The following is an 18190-nucleotide window of genomic DNA, read 5'->3' as shown; positions in this document are numbered from 1 at the left end:
TGAGACTTGAAGGTATGTAATCAATCACGTAAGAAGCAGGCAGGGTGAATTGCTTGGTTCCAGCTAGCTTCTTACATGATCGCAGCCACTGTGGTTAGTGTTATTACGCTAATTGGATTTGAAGTGTGGTTTCACATTCCTGCTTCTAGAAATCCAGATGGTGCTTGTCTTGAGTTTGGATAAAGGTTTGATTAAAGATGTGCCAGGATAAGATGGTGACCTGTTTTCATTAATTAGGCATTTGGTTTTCCTTGTGGCGGGCTGGCCTCAGCCACTAATTGGACCACCATATTTTCACCCTCATATAATGTGTAATTCCAGTTGCTATGTAGAGGTAGTTCTTGACTTACAACAGCTCATTTAATGATCGCTCAAAGTTACAATGGTAAAGCTACAATGGAGCTGAGTGACAGGAAGGAAATATGTGAGAAAAAGGGCTGGAGGCTGCTCAGGGCTGGATCGCGCCCCTTTAACTCCAAGGTGTATTTTCATGCAGGAATGTTAGGCTGTCTGAATCGACACAGAGCTTTCTCACAAGCTTCTCGCGTGCAAAGCTACCCCTTTTACTGAAAAAGATGGGGAGATAATTTCAGAGCCCTCGAGAAGCACTTACAGGTAGTCCTCAACTTAGTGACCGTTCCAAGTTACGACCGCACTGAAAAAAGTGACTTATGACAAGTTTTTTCACACTTATGACCGTTGCAGCGTCCTCAATGGACACGTGATCAAAGTTCAGAGGCTTGGAAATTGACTCATATTTATGACTCTTGTTAAGACTCACTTAACAACCAGGTTACTAACAGTTTCATTGATTCACTTAACAACTGTGGCAAGAAAAGTCGTAAAATATGGCAAAACTCACTTATCAAATGTTTCACTTAACAATAGAAATGTTGGGCTCAATTATGGTGGTTAAGTCAAGGGCTACCTATACCAGGCGTGTCAAACTCGCGACGTCACGTGACGCCGCGCATCGTATCGGGGCTTTTCCCCCATTGCCGGCAATGGGGTGGGCGCGGTTTCACCGTGACGCATCAGGTCTGTGGGCCGGCAGTTTGACATGCCTGACCTATACTATCTAAATATTAAGATTTCTATCCTGCCTTTATTTATACAACTCAGGGCCGCGTGCATAACACTCCTTCCTCCTTTTGCACGACAATCCTGCGAGGTGGGATTGTGAGGCTGCTCACAGTCTCCCAGGTCCCGATCCTGCCCCTGGCCTACTACTACCCTGTCTCCCTCAGCCAAGAGCTACAATTTGCCCCAGGCCCCGTTAAGTAAACCATAACAACTCAATTCACTGTGGGTAACCAGAGCGTGCCAGCCTAGGCTAGCACTCTCTACCTAGGGTGCTGTTCCTGTATCTCTTGCTTTGCCACGGCTTCTCCCCAGTCTCGCAGGTAGACTGCCCCGAGAAGGGGAAGCTCCATTTGGCAAGCCAAGGCGCGCGCTTCCTCGTTTTCCCATCGCCTTGGCCAGGAGGGAAGTGCCCCCCCCGGTGAGCCCGGCGGCTCGGAGGGGCGTCACTGCTGCAGCCCCCTCCGTCGCGGCAGCTCGCAACCCGGCGGCGGGTCTTACGTGCGCGCCGAGTGTCCCGGCGGCGGCGGCGGCGGCTGCGTGGTGCGCTCGGCTCCTTCGCGGGTGGGAGCAGCCACCGGCCCGCTCGTTCGTCCCCGCGCCCCGCTTCTGCACGTCCGCAATTGCCGGCTGACACCGGGGGAGGGGAAGGCTCTTGCAAGGGGGGGGGAGAGAGAAGGAGGGAGGGAAGGAGCCCTTTCTCTCGCCCTCCTCCCCCAGCCCTGAAGCCCCCGAAGCTTTCTGACGTTCTAGAGTGTCAGGGTTTGCCCCGACCCTCCTTAAGGGGCCTGGGAAGGCCGCTTCCATCATCTCTAACCCGAGATGCAGGAAGCCTGCGGGGCTCCGGGCTCTCCGGGGACCCTAACCCAGGGGTAGGCAACCTTGGCTCTTTTAGGACTCGTGGACTTCAACTCCCAGAATTCCTGAGCCAGCTGCGCTGGCTCAGGAATTCTGGGAGTTGAAGTCCACGAGTCCTAAAAGAGCCAAGGTTGCCTACCCCTGCGAGTCAGGCCAGCGTGTCGTGAGAAGACGGCGGCCAAATCAGGCTAGAACGCGGGTTGGCGCAGGTAAACCGCAACCTGGTGAACACCAGGCGATATTCTGTTCTCCCGGGGTTAGGGTATTTAGCACGGGCCACCCTGGGCTCTAAGCCACGATTAAACCTTGGCTTCATCTTGGCTTAGCCGGGCCCAGCCTCCTGTCCGCCCAGCTTCTCTCCGCCGGAAAGGCCCGGGCAGCCCCTCGGCACTTCGGCCTTCGAAGCGGGGGGGGGGGGCGAACGGATCGTGGGAACGCGGCGGCGAAGTGCCCCCGCAGCAAGCGCCTGCCCAGCGCTTCCCCCTGCCCTCCTCGGCGGTCCCGGGCAGAAGTGCGCATGCCTGGCGCGCCGCCCGGCTTATCGATCCGTGGCCGAGAACAAGCACCCGCCGAGGGTTCATCTGAGGTAAGGCGGGGGGCGGGCCTGGGGCGGAGGGGGAGGGGGCGAGCCCACCGCGCTCCCGCGGCCGGATGAGCGCCGCCCTGCCTGCGTGTGTGTCCTTTGCGGGCGGGCGGGGGGGGGGAGAGAGGGAGAGCGCCGCCCGCAGTGCGCAAGGCTCCAGCGCCGTGGCCGATGCGCGCCCCCGCGGGCTGGGCATGGGAGCGGCGGTCCCCCCCCTCCCCGTCCTCTTGTGAACCGCCGCCCCGAGTGTCCAGCTTGCCGGGTCTGCAGCGCCCCCTCCTCTTCTTCTTCCTCCTCCTCCGCCCGCAAGACAGGCTGCGCACCTGCCCTGTGCAGGCTGATCCGCCAGGAAGCGCGCCCCGATTCGCCCCAGGGGTGGGGGTGGGGGGGGGTCAATGTGTTGTGTGAATCCAGCCAGCTGCGGCTTTTCGGTCCCCCGTGTTTTTAGTATGGAAACCCCCCCCCCACTCTTTCTGTCTTGCTGGATGGGACCGAGGGGCTCTCGGTCTCTCTAGCTGGGCGCAGGCTGCAGTTTGCAACCCTCTCTTAAACCTCTCAGCTGTCATTTACCAAACCACAATAGCTCCAAGAGAGGCCAGCCGATCTGCGTCTTAGCATTCTTGGGTCCTGCAGACCAGGATGTGAGACCATAATGGGCACCGCTTTAGTTTTACCCTGTTATGTGATCCGCCGCTGTTGTGCTTTGTTAAATACCGTTGGGGGATGAGCATGCCAACGGCCGCAGGCATCTCGTGCACATGGTTTTACTAAATCATAGTTTGTTCACCTATTCGGTGTCCTGCAGACCAGGATGTGAGACCATAATGGGCATCGCTTTAGTTTACCCTGTTATGTGATCGCAGCTATTGTGGTTTGTTAAATACCATTTGGGGATCAGCATACCAACAGCCGCAGGAATCTCGTTCCCATGTTTTTACTAAATCATAGTTTGTTCACCTACCACTCGAATCCAGGATCTTTAGTCCTGGCTGTCTGGCTGTCTAATGCAGACTTGGGTTTGCACAATCCAGTTTATAGCTGTTTAATTTAACCATGTGTTTATTCCATTAGGCTAATTGCCTGGGTTCGCACAGCAACACTCAAAGAGTCTGTATTCTCACAACCCTCTGAATCAGAAGCTTTCCAAGCTTAAAAGCCTCAACTGCTGTGGTTTTTCCTCTAGTCTTCCAGTCTTTTTCTTCTCCTTTTGCAATTTTTCTAGTTCTAAAATATTCTTTTGAAGGTGTGGTGGCCAGAATTGAACCCAGCGCTCCCAAGTTGTGTTCTCCTAATAGCTTTGTTTTTAATTTCCTTCTTAATGCAATTTGCCTTTTGACAACTTGGTAGGTGGACATTTTCCTAAGAACGAGGAGCCACAATCTGAGTCGATTATATACGATCAGATGATGCAGACAGGAGAAAATGAAAAAAAAAAATTATTGCCCAGAAAAGAATCCTTTTATTCCACCAGTTCTCGTAAACTTCCCCCGCTTCCTTTTAAAATAAAATTGCTAACTCTGGTTTGTCGTCTTGTCTCTTTGGGCTGATTTCATCATCAGAAAGTGGAATACTTGGACGATGAACTCAAATCAGCAAATTTTAGCGGAAGAGGAAGCAAGGCTGCAGAATAGAAATGGGGCAGAGATTGAAAAAAAAAACTGGCTTAAATCAATGGAGGTTCTCAGTAGAGAACCTCTGCAAAACCAATGCGCTACTCAAGCTTTTGGAGTGACAAAGGATTCAATTGATTTCTTTTCTCTTATAGAATACACCCCAAACTCCCCTACTCACAAAGGTTTGCCTTTACACCTACCAGCAGTTTGCCAGCCAGGCGTTTTAGCAGGTATCTGGTAAATCAACAGGTATCAAGTGCTGTAACCTGAGCTGAATAAGCTGCAACCTAGTACATGGAAACCTTTTGCAGAGTATTTATTTGGGCCCAATATTCCACGTACAACATTTGATCAGCAAGGGTTGGGGCAGTGCTTACTGCACAGAGAAACAAAACTTGGTTGTTACCATCCCATCATAAGGCTGATGTATCTGTAGGGATAATACCATGATATGCAAGCAGACTTAAGTTGGTTGTTTCCAGCATTTTTGCACACACCGTTCTGTGCACTTTCTTCTCCAGTGTTATCTTTTATATTGTTAGATTTATATCACACATTTCTTCCGTAAGCTGAAGGCGGCTTACCCCGAAGTGCCTGCGCTTTGTTGTAACCCATAATGGTACCTCTGTAAAACATGTTGGGGGGGGGGGAGAGAGAGAGAGAGAGAGAGAGAGAGAAGTCCATTTGCTAAAATTGTAAAGTAGGGTCCCATGACTTCTGAAAACAGCCCTCCCTCCTGTAACTATAATTTTTTTACCTGCCTCCCTTGTTAAGCTCACTCTATTTTGAGTCCAAAGGGGGAAATATGACAAAAGGAATAGTAAGTAGGCTATGTTGAGCTCCTTGAATAAAAGATTGGTTATGCATTTCATAAATAAATATTTGCAGTCACGTGGAATAGAAACTTCTCTTTGCTTTTTAAAATAAATCACCAGGTGAATTCTGTACCCAATATTGCACAGTATATTTTTGTACCCCTGCATTGTACAATCCTGGGTAGAAATAAGGGGCAGGAATTTGATTAGGACTCATAACCAACCCATAGGCTGAGTGACTTCTAGGAATAGACAAATATAATGACTGTAAACTGTGAGATGCAAATATTTCTGGGGCGTATTTCCTTTATTCAGCGCATTTTCAAATAAAGAATAATTAAATTGGTTAATCATTCTCCAAATTGCCAAGTACAACTCTGTAAATTTGCAATGTTCTACCTGCTTGCATTATTTTTAATTATTTATTTGTATCCTGCCTTTATTATTTATACAAATAACTCAAGGCAGTGAGCATATCCAACAGACCTTCTGCCTACCTTAACAGTTGGATGTTTTTGTAAAACAAAATCAAACCAAAACCTAACCAATAAGCTATTCTGATTACTCCGGCCTGTAATATTGGCCGTTACAAAATTTTGTACAGTAATGGAAATGACAAAAACAGCAATTTGGGAGATAGCTCTCCCTAGTACCAGTGCCGGTACGTGCAGTTCCATGATGATAAAACCAGGCTAACTTAGCTAATTTTGAAAAAGTCAAATAGGCTCAAAGCACCAAAAGTTCAAAAGGCTGGAAGTCACAAGAAGCTTCTTTGGAAGAAGACAGTGGCAAACTATCTCTGTACTGAATAAGAGCAGAGTTAAGCCTTGAGGGTGACTACTTTTTAAAGCAAGGCATGATGTGCTTTGGCAGACCAATTATTTCTATAAAAAAAATTTGCTTTCAAATTCCAAGCCAACAGTCCTTGGGTGGACTGGAAACGAGCTTCTTTCTCAGCCTCCGTTTCCTCTATAAAATTATGACTTAGTACTTATTCCTAAGACTGGAGTCTGCTTTGTTGCAGAGTTTCTCAACCTCGGCAGCCTGAAGATCTGTGGACTTCAGCACCCAGAATTCCCCAGCTGGCTGTGGAAGGTAGGCCTGGCTCATGGCGAAGCATCGTGTGCGACTAGAACTTGGCTTGAGTCAATAAACCATCACTTAGCACACGCAAAGCCAATCTGTGGTGCAACTATTACTCACTGGTCACAAATGAATAAGACAGTGTTGCTGGCCTTCTCCGGGCCTGCTGGGACAACACTAAAAACCCTCAATCAGCATGGAATAAATCCACAGAAAAAGGCAGCACTAACCAATCCAGAAACACAATGAAAATTTCAATAGAACTCACCCCCACCCCATAAAAGTTGTAATTCAGGACTTGCTGGCAGCAATTTCACACGCTGGGTTCCTTTGCAGTCACCTTGCACAACCTTTGCGAGAGCCCTCCTGCATTTGGTTACCTTGCCCCCTTGGATTTTTTTTTTTTTCCTCCAAACCTGCTCCAACAAGTAACGTTTCACCTTGCGGTAATTCCACTTGCAAAAGTCCCAACACAGCTTCACACACACACAATTCCCCTGTATGTTGGTTATACACAGTCCCTCCAGTCTGAAATCTTAACCCCGCAGCATTTAAAAACAAAAAAAAAACCACACAAGCAGACTATCCAGGATGGTTCATTCACTTTTCCGCATACTTTTTATTTGTTACAAACATACAATTTTTAAATATAGACTGTAAAACTCCATTTGCAAAAACCTGCTATTTTAAGGAGTGCTCAACTAGCATGAGGAATTATTCAGGTCATGTGGACTTTCTCTTTTTCTTCTTCTTCTTCTTCTTCTTTGCTAGTTAGCTAGTGGTAAATCCAGGACCTGCCTATTTGACAACAGCCTCTTTAAAAAGCAGTCCTGCTAGCCCCCCCGCCCCCCCCACCCCCAGGAAATCAGAATCTAAGCTTCAGCCAATGGGCAGCAAGATAACAGGCAGCTCTTGACCCTGCGGATTTTAACTCATTTCCAGCGCTCTGATTGGCAGGTGAGAAAGGAATAGATCTTTTCAATGGGTGCTGCACTTTTATACAACATTTCCAAGTCTGAAACTGCACCATGCAGCTAGGTCTGCATATGTAGGTTGCCAGTTAAAGTGCATTTAAATTTTAATAAAAAAATAAACGAGGAATAAACTTTATTTTTTTTTTTAATTAAGGTACTTAAAAGTGAACTTTTTGGTCTCTCAGCAGATATTCCTGAAATCAGTCCTATATTACTACAAATTTCTAGAATTTATGTATTTATAGAGCTACTTTTGCATCTAGCAGAGAAACAATTTTACAAATACATACACAGGTACGTACATACATGTGTACACATGTACATACATGTGTATGTGTATGTGTACACAGACATCTGTTTCTATGTATACAATGTACAAAGGTGTATATTTACAAATGGGTTGGCTGATTACATCTTTAGATGATCAATTATCACTTGCACGAGTTTTTGTTAATGCCACATCAAACTAAATTATTTGCTTACTTTCTGATATTATACATTCAGCCCAGCCAATTTTCACTCCCTGGCTGTACTGATTCCCCATAACTTTGCCATTTTTTTTTTTGTTTCATCATCCTGACTTTAGTTTAGAGAAACCCACTAGCAGAACACTTAGCGCAGTGTTTCTCAACCTTGACCATTTTAAGGCATGAGGACTTCAACTCCCAGAATTCCACAGCCAGCATTGCTGGCTGTGGAATTCTGGGAGTTGAAGTCCACATGCCTTAAAATGGTCAAGGTCGAGAAACACTGACTTAGCGAGAGTTTCAGTTATTACAAAGAACCGAACTTTGGATGAGTTGATTATTAGCCCCTTCCTTGGAAAAAGACTCGTATCTTTCCAATACAGAACGTGTGCTTGCAAATTCTACCCGCTGTGCAAATGTTTGTTCAACTTAGTTGCAAAAAAAGAGCAGGATTTCCAAAATCAGAACTAAAGCCCTTGTTCCAGTGGGTCTTGGGAGAACATGGAAGACTGCCAGCAGTTCAAGGCCTGGCAATGTAACGTTAGCAAGAATAAACTTCTCACCACAAGAACAGCCGCTGCTCAAAGCTCACTTGATTTTGATATGTTTCAACCTGGGAGAACCAATTCCAGGGTGGGCTCCTCCTGGCTTGTGCATCAGCTGAAGAACCGATGGCACTGCAAAGCTTTCTCACGGAGAGCTGATGGGTTCTTAGCTTTGTCTAGCATACTTGTTAAGCTCTGAGAAGCCCCAGATCCACAGATGATCCGTTAGAAAACCCTCCTTTTGCAGGAGTGTTAAGACTCATCTTTCTGCTAACCTTTATGGAAAGCAGGAGCGATGAGCCTCTACTTTCAGCAACAACACACTAGCCTGTGCCAGGTACCAGAAGTGGGGTTATTCAGTTATACTTGCAAGATCAACGTGCCAAAGGAAAAAAGCTCACCGTAGCTTCATTAATAGGTGATTAGGTCTACCAAAGTTCTGCCTTCTCTTATAAACAGTGGCCGGGTTCAACTATTCAGAGATTCTGCACAAGCCAGATCACCCAGGAACCCACCTGGCACAGCATCTTAAATTGAAACATAATGGGCCAATAACTTCCAATTTTCACGAGGGGGAAAACAAGAAGAATTTTAAGCTGTTTTCTGCTTGTAAATCCCACTTAAATTCAAATGTGGGGATTTTCTAACTAGAAGGCTTTTCAACACAGAAAAAAAAAACAGGGCAAGAAATTAAATATTTGGCCTTTGACATTTGCCTAGGTTAAAATGATGAGCAGCGACTGCTGTTTTAAATTATTTTCTTTCTGCAAGTTTTAAATACAATCTGTCTTGGCTACACAAAGCAGGAACCAGCTTCAACAAACCACAAACTTCTGCTTCTTAGCTGTGGGCCACTTACTTTGTATTTAAGTGTATATGTACATATATATACACACACAATACATTACAATATTAAGGCTACATAGCAGCATTTTACAAATGGCTTTGACAAAGCACACTAAATCTTCCTTATGCCGAATTTCAGAGATTAAAAATGTTGTTGGCATTTGTTAGTAGAGCACTATCTTCTTGTCAAATTTTAAAATGGAGGGATAGAAGCAAAGAAGAGTAGCAAAAGAAACACTTTCATCCTATGTAAATCCATGAATATTCCTTATTTAAGTAAACATGTTGGCAGACTAATGCTTCTCATTAGAAAACCTCCAATAAAAAGTGTGAAAGATAAGCAAGGGTGGAACTGCCATTGGGAGAAATCCCATTGGTCGGAATCCTACTCCTACAGAGTCTGTCATTTTATTCACATTTCCAAAATTAGACACAAATTAATAAATGTAGTTGGGTTTAAATTCCACAATCATAGAATTTTATGTTGAAAATCAGGGGCCAGAAATCTTTCATTGCATTCAGTGAAATTATAGGCGTGGAGCATAATTTTAGGCCCTTTCTCTTGACAAACTAGAATTCCTCTGTGCTACGAGCTGTAGACACGTCACTTTCTGAAAAATCCAGTCTAGCTCAAACTAATAAAAAGTAGCTGTTCCATTGTGTAGCGCCATTTGGTTACTATTCTCTTTTTTTACAACTCTACATGGTAGTTGTTTTAATGTCTAGACCATAATAGGGAATTTCAGAATGAAAAAACCAAATCTACTATACATTACAACAGAGAAGCAATGTAAGTATATTTAAGGTGAAATTAAGTCTAGCACCATTGCAGATAACCGTGATTTTACAGATACAAGAGGTAGTAATCCATCCATGGTTACATCCTGATGTTTGAATGTTTGCTTCAGCTATTAAAATTTCTTTTAATCCTGCAGGAGACAGCTATTAGATTTGGCTACGTTCCACTCCTCAATGTCACATTATCTCCAAAACAAAACAAAATCTTGTTGTGTGTGTGTGTGTGTTTAATCACTAATGGCCATAAAAGCTACAAAGTGCAAAAGCTGAAGTTTCTTGGAACCTGCAAAAGGGGGGGGGGGGATACGAATTATTTCACTTCAACTAGACTTTTCTGTCATCTGTAGTCATTATCTATTAAATCTTTCCATCTATGCAAATTGAAGAAAAATTTCCTCAATCAAAATGCTCCAGTGAATGCTCAAGCACAACATTTAACTATTGCAATTTTGATGACACTAAAAGCTATCATAATCAGCAAATACTGACAAGAGGCATGACTTCTAATAACCTCTCACACACCTGGAATCAGACTACCACAGATTATATTTCAGATCAAGCGACCGTGAAGATTATGTATTTACACCACAGATTGTTCATTCGAGTGAACAAAGAATCAAGAAATATACCTCTCACTGCTTGGTATTTGTACTCATTGGGAAACGTCCATCTGCAGAATATCACTGCACAGTAAACCTGATTGCTCTGTCTTCTTTCTGCAATTTTTAATTTGAGAAGGGTACTAGATATCTGGAAGCATCCCTATCAAACTATCCCCAGATACACTACAAAAATTACAAGCATCTGACACAAACCCATTAAGTCTGTAATGTAGCTGTGCCTGCAGGATTGTGCTCGGTGAAACTAAAATTATCTACACTGCATTTCTTCAGAAATAACTGTGATTACTGCTATTAAAAAGAGCATAATGGTCCTTTAGGTTTTAGATATTTAGCCTCAGGCATTCTTGTTCCTTTATAAAACTAAATTCATAGCAAACATATTTCAATACATTGACCAGTTCACTTGCTTATAAAAGGAAGCATTATCAATCTCATGTCTACGAAGAACTTGAAGAATCAGAATAGTTTTGAAGCCCCAAAAAGTGCCACTTACATATAGGGGAAAGCAAGTTTCTCTTTCCTCCTTTGAAGAGTCAAGGCCACATTTTTTTAAAAAAAAACAAAAACAAAAAAGTGAATATCTGCTGAGAGATTAAATTGTGCATCAGATCAAGTACCATCATCTTTCTATTAAAACTTTGAGATGTCCAAGCATGTTTATGCAACGAACAATTTTCTACCAAAATCATAAAATTGCCACCCTCACACGAGAAAAGTAGCCTGAGTTAGTCACTTTTGAGATGTCTTGTAGAGTCAAATATATTACACTTTTTTTTAAAAAAACAAAACCAACGACGGGAGTAAATCAAAAACCATCTTCAGCCATTCCAATACCCGAAGTGTGCAGTCAACAAAGGGACCACTCAATATGAGGGGGGCTTATTGGAACCTGCCTCTTGCGCCCATTATCCTGAAAAAGTACAAGCAAGGACAGGATCGTTAAGTCGTTATTTTAGAGACACTAAAGCAGAAGCTAAAATCTTACTAAAAAAAAATAATCTGTGATTTGTGCAAAGAGGATTTCAGGGTAAGCAACGGGAATTGCTTTCTCTTTGAGGACAAAAAAAAAAAAAAAGAAGACTCAGCCTCCTCTGTTAGGCCTGCAATCACTCTGAAGCAGATAGCTATGGAAATAGGAACACGGCCCATAACTAGGTGTGAGCTAAAGCTACGGGCGTTTATACCTGTATGTCTCGCGTATTTACAATTTTTGGTGCTATACAAGATTTACATTTTGTTTGTACAGCAGATGCACCATTCTAAGGGCAACACCTAGAAATGCCAGATACAGAGGTGACCCATTTCTCCCCCCCCTCTACAAAAATCTACAGGTAAAGATGACAATGCGATCCACAAGCCACCTAAAACAACACACCTAACCTTTCACAGCTCACCCCCCAACTTCACTGGGTTCAAGCTGTTTAATCGTAGGCATGCAGGATATGGAAGCTTGCAAAAATGCACCGACACACGGTCAACAAACACCGCTGCAGGAAAGAGATCGATATGAGTTAACTGCAGCACCAAGAATAGAGAAGCTTTTCATTACTCAAATGGACATTTAAAGCACAGGAGTATAGCAGGAATACTAAAGTTCACTCGTGTTGGATTGGATCCAGGGTAATGGGTTTTCCTAATGTGGTTGAAAATGTGGTGTCCTCGCGTGAGCAGTAGCTTATCCAAACAGACACGCAGGTGTGCCCGTTTGCAGTCTGCAGAAACCGGTCACGGGGACGAACTATCAGACTTAGAGCAGGATGCATACGTTCAGATATGGTTTGTGCAAAATTGTGGTAGCAGCCGGGAAGGCAGAGATTTCTAATGCTTTGCCGTAAGCAATGGAGACGCCCTCTCCAGCAGAGGCCAATTCATGCTTCCAAATTAATCAGAAAAGTATCTGCAGCCTCCGCTGTTGTTTAAGCCCAGAAATTTTAAGTTCTACATGGGGAAAGGTAATATATAGATATAGATAGATAGATTTCAGGCAAGTTTCCCCGTTCTCCAACAAGCATAAGGAATGGTTTCCTCACTGAAATACGCTGCATCTAAGAGAGGCTTGTGGCACCAGAATTCATTTCTCTCTAGAAAGAATCTTGGGCATTGACCCAACGTAGCATGATAGCCTCAATATTTGTGGAATAGTTAAAACACCTATAGCTTATACGTGAGCACAAGCAGGCCCAACACCTTAGTATCCTACTGACATCTTGCACTGTCACCCTAACTACACACCTTGAAGGAGGGTCATGAATCACTTGGTGTACTCAATATCAGTTTAGTTGGTCTACAATGACTACAGGAGCCTCTTCCTGGTTGCCAAAGGCAACACCATATATGGCAATGCTCCTTGCTAAACAACTGATATGCTTCTGTCCGCTTCCACATACTTTTGGGCAGCTAATTATAGCTTATATAGCCCCTGGCCAGGGACAGTCAACATCCTGTCACTACCATGTAATACAAAGGTAAGGCTAGTTACTACAACAATTCAGCCCCCCCCCCAAAAAACCCCCAAAGGTTCTCCTGAAAAGGAGAAGTACTGCATCTTTGCAAGAACTGGCTCATGGCAGCTGAGCAACAAAACAAAACAAAATAAAAAGAGGGGAGGGGAGGGAATCGATTACCACTAACGCAACAAAAATGTTGGTCTATACAAGTATTATACACTGTTTTAAATTGAGTGAAGAGTTACAGCAATAGTTATTAAGCATCTGCAGCCTCCATTTTCATTGCTGCCTTTTAAGTCTCATTAGTTAAGCAGAGTTTTCTGCAGTTCCTACCCAGGCTACAATCCTTGTACGCTGAATTTTTTTGTGGGTGAATATTGTTCTCCGCAGCAAAGAACTAAATACAATAGAACAAAAAAATATACATAGGTAAATACAGCAGGACATTATTGAAAACAGCTGCCTCGGAGAGTACAAAATACAGTACAAGTATATGGATGTAATTAAAACATCAAGAAATACTATTGCTCCCATTACAATTCAGGAAACAAGTTCTTTGCGACGGAGAAAAATGGAAAGAAGGGTCCCCCCCCCCAAGTATATAGGATCTACCATGAACACATGGAATAAAGAAACAGCTTTTAAAATAAACAATCGTGTTTGTGATAAACTAATCTGACATTTGCTGAGTTTTATAATAACTGTAGCAAAGCCCAATTCTTTTTAGAAAAAAAATTCCAGTGAGGAAATGCCTTTTATATGCCTCTTTGCTTTCTAATAAATACAAAACAAAGACAGTATAGAGAAGAGCAGTGCCAAAATAAGGTAAATGTGGGTATGCAATAAATTAAAAAGGCAGCTCAAATAAAGGACAGGCATGCACAATTTAAAAAGAGGGTAGAGGAAGTTTTACCTGCCTCTAAAGATGTCACACAGACAATACCCGAAACTTTGCAATGAACAGTATCAATTTCCATTCAATTCAAAGTTGCTAGTATATAATGTAGCTAAAACACTTTTTAGAGGGAATAGGACTGACTTCATTTGTTTAAAAAAATATCATTTTAGGTAAGAATCCATTTAAAATATAGATGAGGCAATTCTTTGGATGGGGAGGCCCAACTCCACTTGGGAAAGACAACTGGACGAATAGGCAGTAGCCAGTCTATAGTAAAATTTGAAGGTGGTAAAATGCTGCTAGGGTGTGTTCATAGTCACAGAACTTGGCTGGATCCTGCTCCTTTTTCGCGATGATTATGCACCTCCCATAGGGCAGAGATTGCTCTGAACAATCCATTGCTGTTAACATAATGTGAGGTACTGAGGAAATGGATTGTGTTCTCTTCTTGCTGTTAAAAAAAACCTTGTTAAAATAACAACAGATGCTGGACTTCTGGACCTGAGGTTCTTGGTGTCTATTTTCATAGAACATGTCCACTTATTTGCACGGTGAAAGCAGCTTTCAGTTTCCCTCTCTCTTCTTCTTTTTTTTTTTTTTTAAGAGTTGAAGCCTCACATTCTTTTTTTCTTTTTAACAAATTACAATTTAAATGCTTTTGCGCTGCCGAGTTACAGAACAGATTCCACCTTACTGGAGTAGATCCTCTTTTTAAAAGCCCAGAGAAAGGCAGCTCCAATTTTTTTTACTTCCTACTAAAGCCTAAAGCCATTTTGCGCTTTCGTCTTATTTGGAGAGAAGGGGAAGAACTTTAGTGACCAGCAACTAGTCCACTCTGCATTCCTTGTGCTTTATGCCTTTTTTTTTTCTTTTGAACCTGCCTCTTTGCAAACCCCCACCCCACCCCTAAGGAGGAAAAAAAAACAACTCATTATGACCTTTAGAACCTTGTCAACTTTAGAATAATTTCGTTATCTATTCCAGTTCAGGCACCTGTAGCTTTACGGGTAAAAATTCAGGAGGAGAATAACATTGGACGTTGGTCCAGATATAGGCTCCATCCTCTCTCCAACCATCTTTCTGAACCTTCTCAGGGTTGCTTCCCTCATCTTTCCTGTCTCCCACTTCCCTCCCTCCCTCCTGGACCATTTCAACTTTCCCATCTATCTGCCTTGGGCTTCAACCTTCCCGTTCATATTGGGCTACGGATCACGATCCTTGATTTTTTTTTTTACACTTCCCGGTTAGGCTGCTGGATTTGGATCTGCTGGATTTGGATCGCTTCTCTTCTTCCTTCCAACTGTGCCCAGTGGCCATGCAGTCTCCAGAATGCTGGTGTTGAGAGCAGAGGAAAAGGAGGAGGAACAGGGTCTCAAAATGCAGGAGAGGGGAGAGGGCACCGAGAGAAAAAGGGAGAGATGAGATCGGATGAAATTCTCTCTCCCCGTTCCCCCCCCCTCCGATAAATTAAAAAAAAAAAGTGGGAGGGGGGGAAACACCACACGTTTCAGCCGTTGGGGCCGATGAGAAGCCTTGGGAAGCTCAAGCAGGTCAAGGTGGAGAGGATCCCCTCTTCTTCACTCTGGGCCAGGACGGAGGTTATCCGAGGTCGCTGGGATTCCTCTCTACAGGGCAGGGCGAGGAGAATGGCAAGCCGGGGGGGGGGAGCTTAAAGCTGGGCCAAGTCACGGACAGATGCTGTATCCTGGGGGGGGGGGCGACGACAGGGTGGGAAAACGAGAGGCAATTCGGGAGGGGAGGCTGCTCCAGAAGCGGTGGGTGGAGGCAGGGCAGGCAGGGCGTCTCCAAGCGTTGCTCTCTGCCTCTCCTCGAGGAGAAAGGAAACGTAGCATCAGGTTTCGCCCCATTTCCATCCGCTCCCCGAGGGTCTTCCCCCTCCCCGGTCCAGAGCAACCCCCTCCCCAGTGGAGCGGCGGCGGCGGCGGCTGGGGAGGGAAGGGGGGTGTCATCCGGGGAGGAGGAAGCGGAGAGAGGGCTCAGTCGTCGTCCACATCGTCCCCGTCGGAGTCGTCCCCTGCGCCGCTGCCGCTGCCCGGCCCGGCCGGTCCGGCGCGCCGGTCGTAGAGCTTGTCCCGCTGGCGCTCCTGGATGTCGCGCATCTCGTCGGCGTAGCGGCAGAAGGCGCCGCCGAACTTGGCCCAGGCTTTGTAGGGCACGGTGATGGCGTTGCGGTAGGAAGGCTTCACCTCGCTGACGCGCAGGAAGACGCCGTACTTGTTGCAGCCCACGTCGAAGAAGAAGCGCTTGGAGTCCACCGTGATGGAGGTGCCCTCGGGCAGCTCGCCGTACAGGCCGCCGCCGCCGCCTCCGGGGCCCCCGCCGGGCCCGCCGCCGCCGCCGCCCAGCTCGTCCTCGTCGGCGCCGTAGTCGTCGATCAGCTTGGCCAGCGCGTCGCGGAACTCGATCAGGCCCTGGGCCGGCAGCGCGATGGTCTGGCCGCTCTGCAGGCCGGGCGGGCCGCCGGGGAAGCCCGCGCCGCCGCCGCCGCCCGGGCCGCGGTTGATGGTCTGGCGGATGCGGAGGAAGCGGCCGCGCTGGTTCTCCTTGAGGTCCAGGTAGTACTTGCGGTTCTCCCGCACCAGGAACTCGCTCTTGAGCGCCCGGCGCGGCCCGCCGCCTCCGCCCTCCTCGCCGCCCGGGGAAGCCTGCGCCAGCTGCTCGGGGCTGCTGGGCCCCAGCTGCGCGTAGTGCTCGATGAAGTCGCCCAAGTAGTCGCGGAACTCGGCGGCCACGGCCATGGAGAGCGTCAGGCGGCTCTTGGAGCCCCCCGCGCCCACCTCGGCGATCTTCAGGAAGCGCCCCTTGGCGTTCTGCTTCACGTCCAGGTAGAAGCGCTTGTTCTGGATGTCCAGCCGCTTCGAGGCCAGCTCCTGCGTCTCCTGCTCCGGGCCCGGCCCGGCCCCGCCGCCGCCGCCGCCGCCGCCACCGCCGCGGTGGCCCTGGAAGCCNGTCAGTCCGTCCGTCCGCCCGCTCCGGCTCTCTCTCTCGCTCTCTCTTCCTCTCTCTCTCTCGCTCTCCCTCAGCCGCTCGCTCGCTCAGGCGCACGCGTCCACGCGCTCGCACGAAGGCACGCACGCACGCACGCGCACGCGCGCTCGAGGCAGGGAGGGGGGGGAGGGGGAAGCGCGCGCGCGCCGCTTTCTGCTCGCGTCGCGCTCTGCCCTGCCGCCGCCTCAGCCGCCTCAAGCCGCGTCCACCCCGATTTCCGGCAGTCACCTGGCTGCTGCGCGCGCGGGCGGGCGGGCGCGCGCTAGATCCGCGCCGGAAGCTCGCCCTCACCGAACTAAGCTCCGCCCTCTCTCCTTCCCCTGTTCGGGAGGGAGGGAGGGAGGGAGGGGAGAGCGCGAGCCCGGCCGCCCTCCGGAGCGGTGACGTCTTCCGCCCGCTCCCTCCTTCCGCTTCGCTGCGACAAGGGCGAGGCCGCGCTGCTTCCCCCCCCCCGCGCCCGTTCCTCTCACCCTCACGCGCGCTCGCGCGCCCTGGCTCGCCCTCGGATGCGCGCGCAGCCGCCTCTCTCTCTCTCTCTCCCCCTCCCCCCGGGCCCCTCCCTCGCGGGGAAACTGAGGAGCGGTCGTGCGCCGCTTTCCCTTCCCTAGCTCTGGACGACACCTCCCATGGTTCCCAACCAGCTGGGGGCGAGGGGAGCCGTCGCCCGGCCTTCCGAAGGGAGAGGCAGCGGGGAGCGACTCCCTGCAAACTCGAAGGCGTGCAAGGCGTCCCTTGCACGGGCTTCCTGCCCTGGGAGTGAGACACGTGTGCACGCCCTCCCGACGTGATGCGGAGGCGGCTTCCTCCGGGCTGCTGCTGAGGTGGGGAAGCGGTGCCGCCCGTGCTCGATCCCAGCTGGGGAAGGGGGCGCTGGAGCGCGCCGCTGGGAAGCCGAGGGGCTACGTGAGGAACGGCCGGCGAGTGGTGCGAGCTCCGTGCTGCAAACGGGGCGGCGTGCACATCCTCGCCCTGTCCTTCCAGCCGAGGCGGAACGTGGCTCTTGCTCCGAGGCACGAAGTGTGCAGCCGCCTCGGGGCCTTGGAGCGCCCGCCTTCCCTCCCCCGCCCGCGCCTCCCGAGGAGCCGAGTTCAAATCCTGCCTCCCCCCCTTGAAAAGCATCGCTTCCCAGGGGCCAGTGAAGCCGCTGCCGGGTGCGCCTTTTCCTGCTCCACATGCCGCCCTGGCCTCTGGTTTACCAAAGGGCGAGAGAGGAGAGCCTGGCGGAACCGAAACGGCGGTGGGCGATGTTCCGGCCCTGGAAAGCCGCTAGAGCAGTGGTTCTCAACCTGTGGGTCGGGACCCCATTTGGGGTCGATCGACCATTTCATGGGGGTCGCCAAGCAAGGCTGTCCGCCATTTTTTTGTCCGCCATTTTTTTTGTCCGCCATTTTTTTCCCCCTTTTCCGGCGGGTGCCTTACCTCCCTTGGGCTGGGCCAGCTGGTGGTCGGCCTGCTCCGTCTCTGCCGCTTGCCAGCTACGCCTCGGCCGGCGCAGGGGGCGGAACCACGCATGCGCGGCGCTCCCGGGCAGGGAAAGTCCTCGACTTACGA

The 18190-nt window shown here is 48.1% G+C and overlaps 1 protein-coding gene across 1 annotated transcript in view; it reads right to left on the bottom strand.

Moving 5' to 3' along the window:
* Positions 1 to 15627: 15627 nt before the first annotated feature.
* The window catches only part of PURB (purine rich element binding protein B), a 4941-nt gene continuing 2378 nt past the window's right edge, over positions 15628 to 18190 (bottom strand). The window contains exon 3 of the mRNA XM_029284246.1: positions 15628 to 16590. Coding sequence (XP_029140079.1) covers positions 15628 to 16590 — 963 coding nt within the window. The remainder of the gene's footprint in view (positions 16591 to 18190) is intronic.

Source organism: Protobothrops mucrosquamatus, unplaced genomic scaffold, assembly GCF_001527695.2.
Source record: "Protobothrops mucrosquamatus isolate PMUCROS unplaced genomic scaffold, P.Mucros_1.0 scaffold462, whole genome shotgun sequence".
Lineage (NCBI taxonomy): Eukaryota > Metazoa > Chordata > Lepidosauria > Squamata > Viperidae > Protobothrops > Protobothrops mucrosquamatus.
Note: the sequence above shows the minus strand (reverse complement) of the source record. Positions and strands in the feature narration are given on the sequence as shown.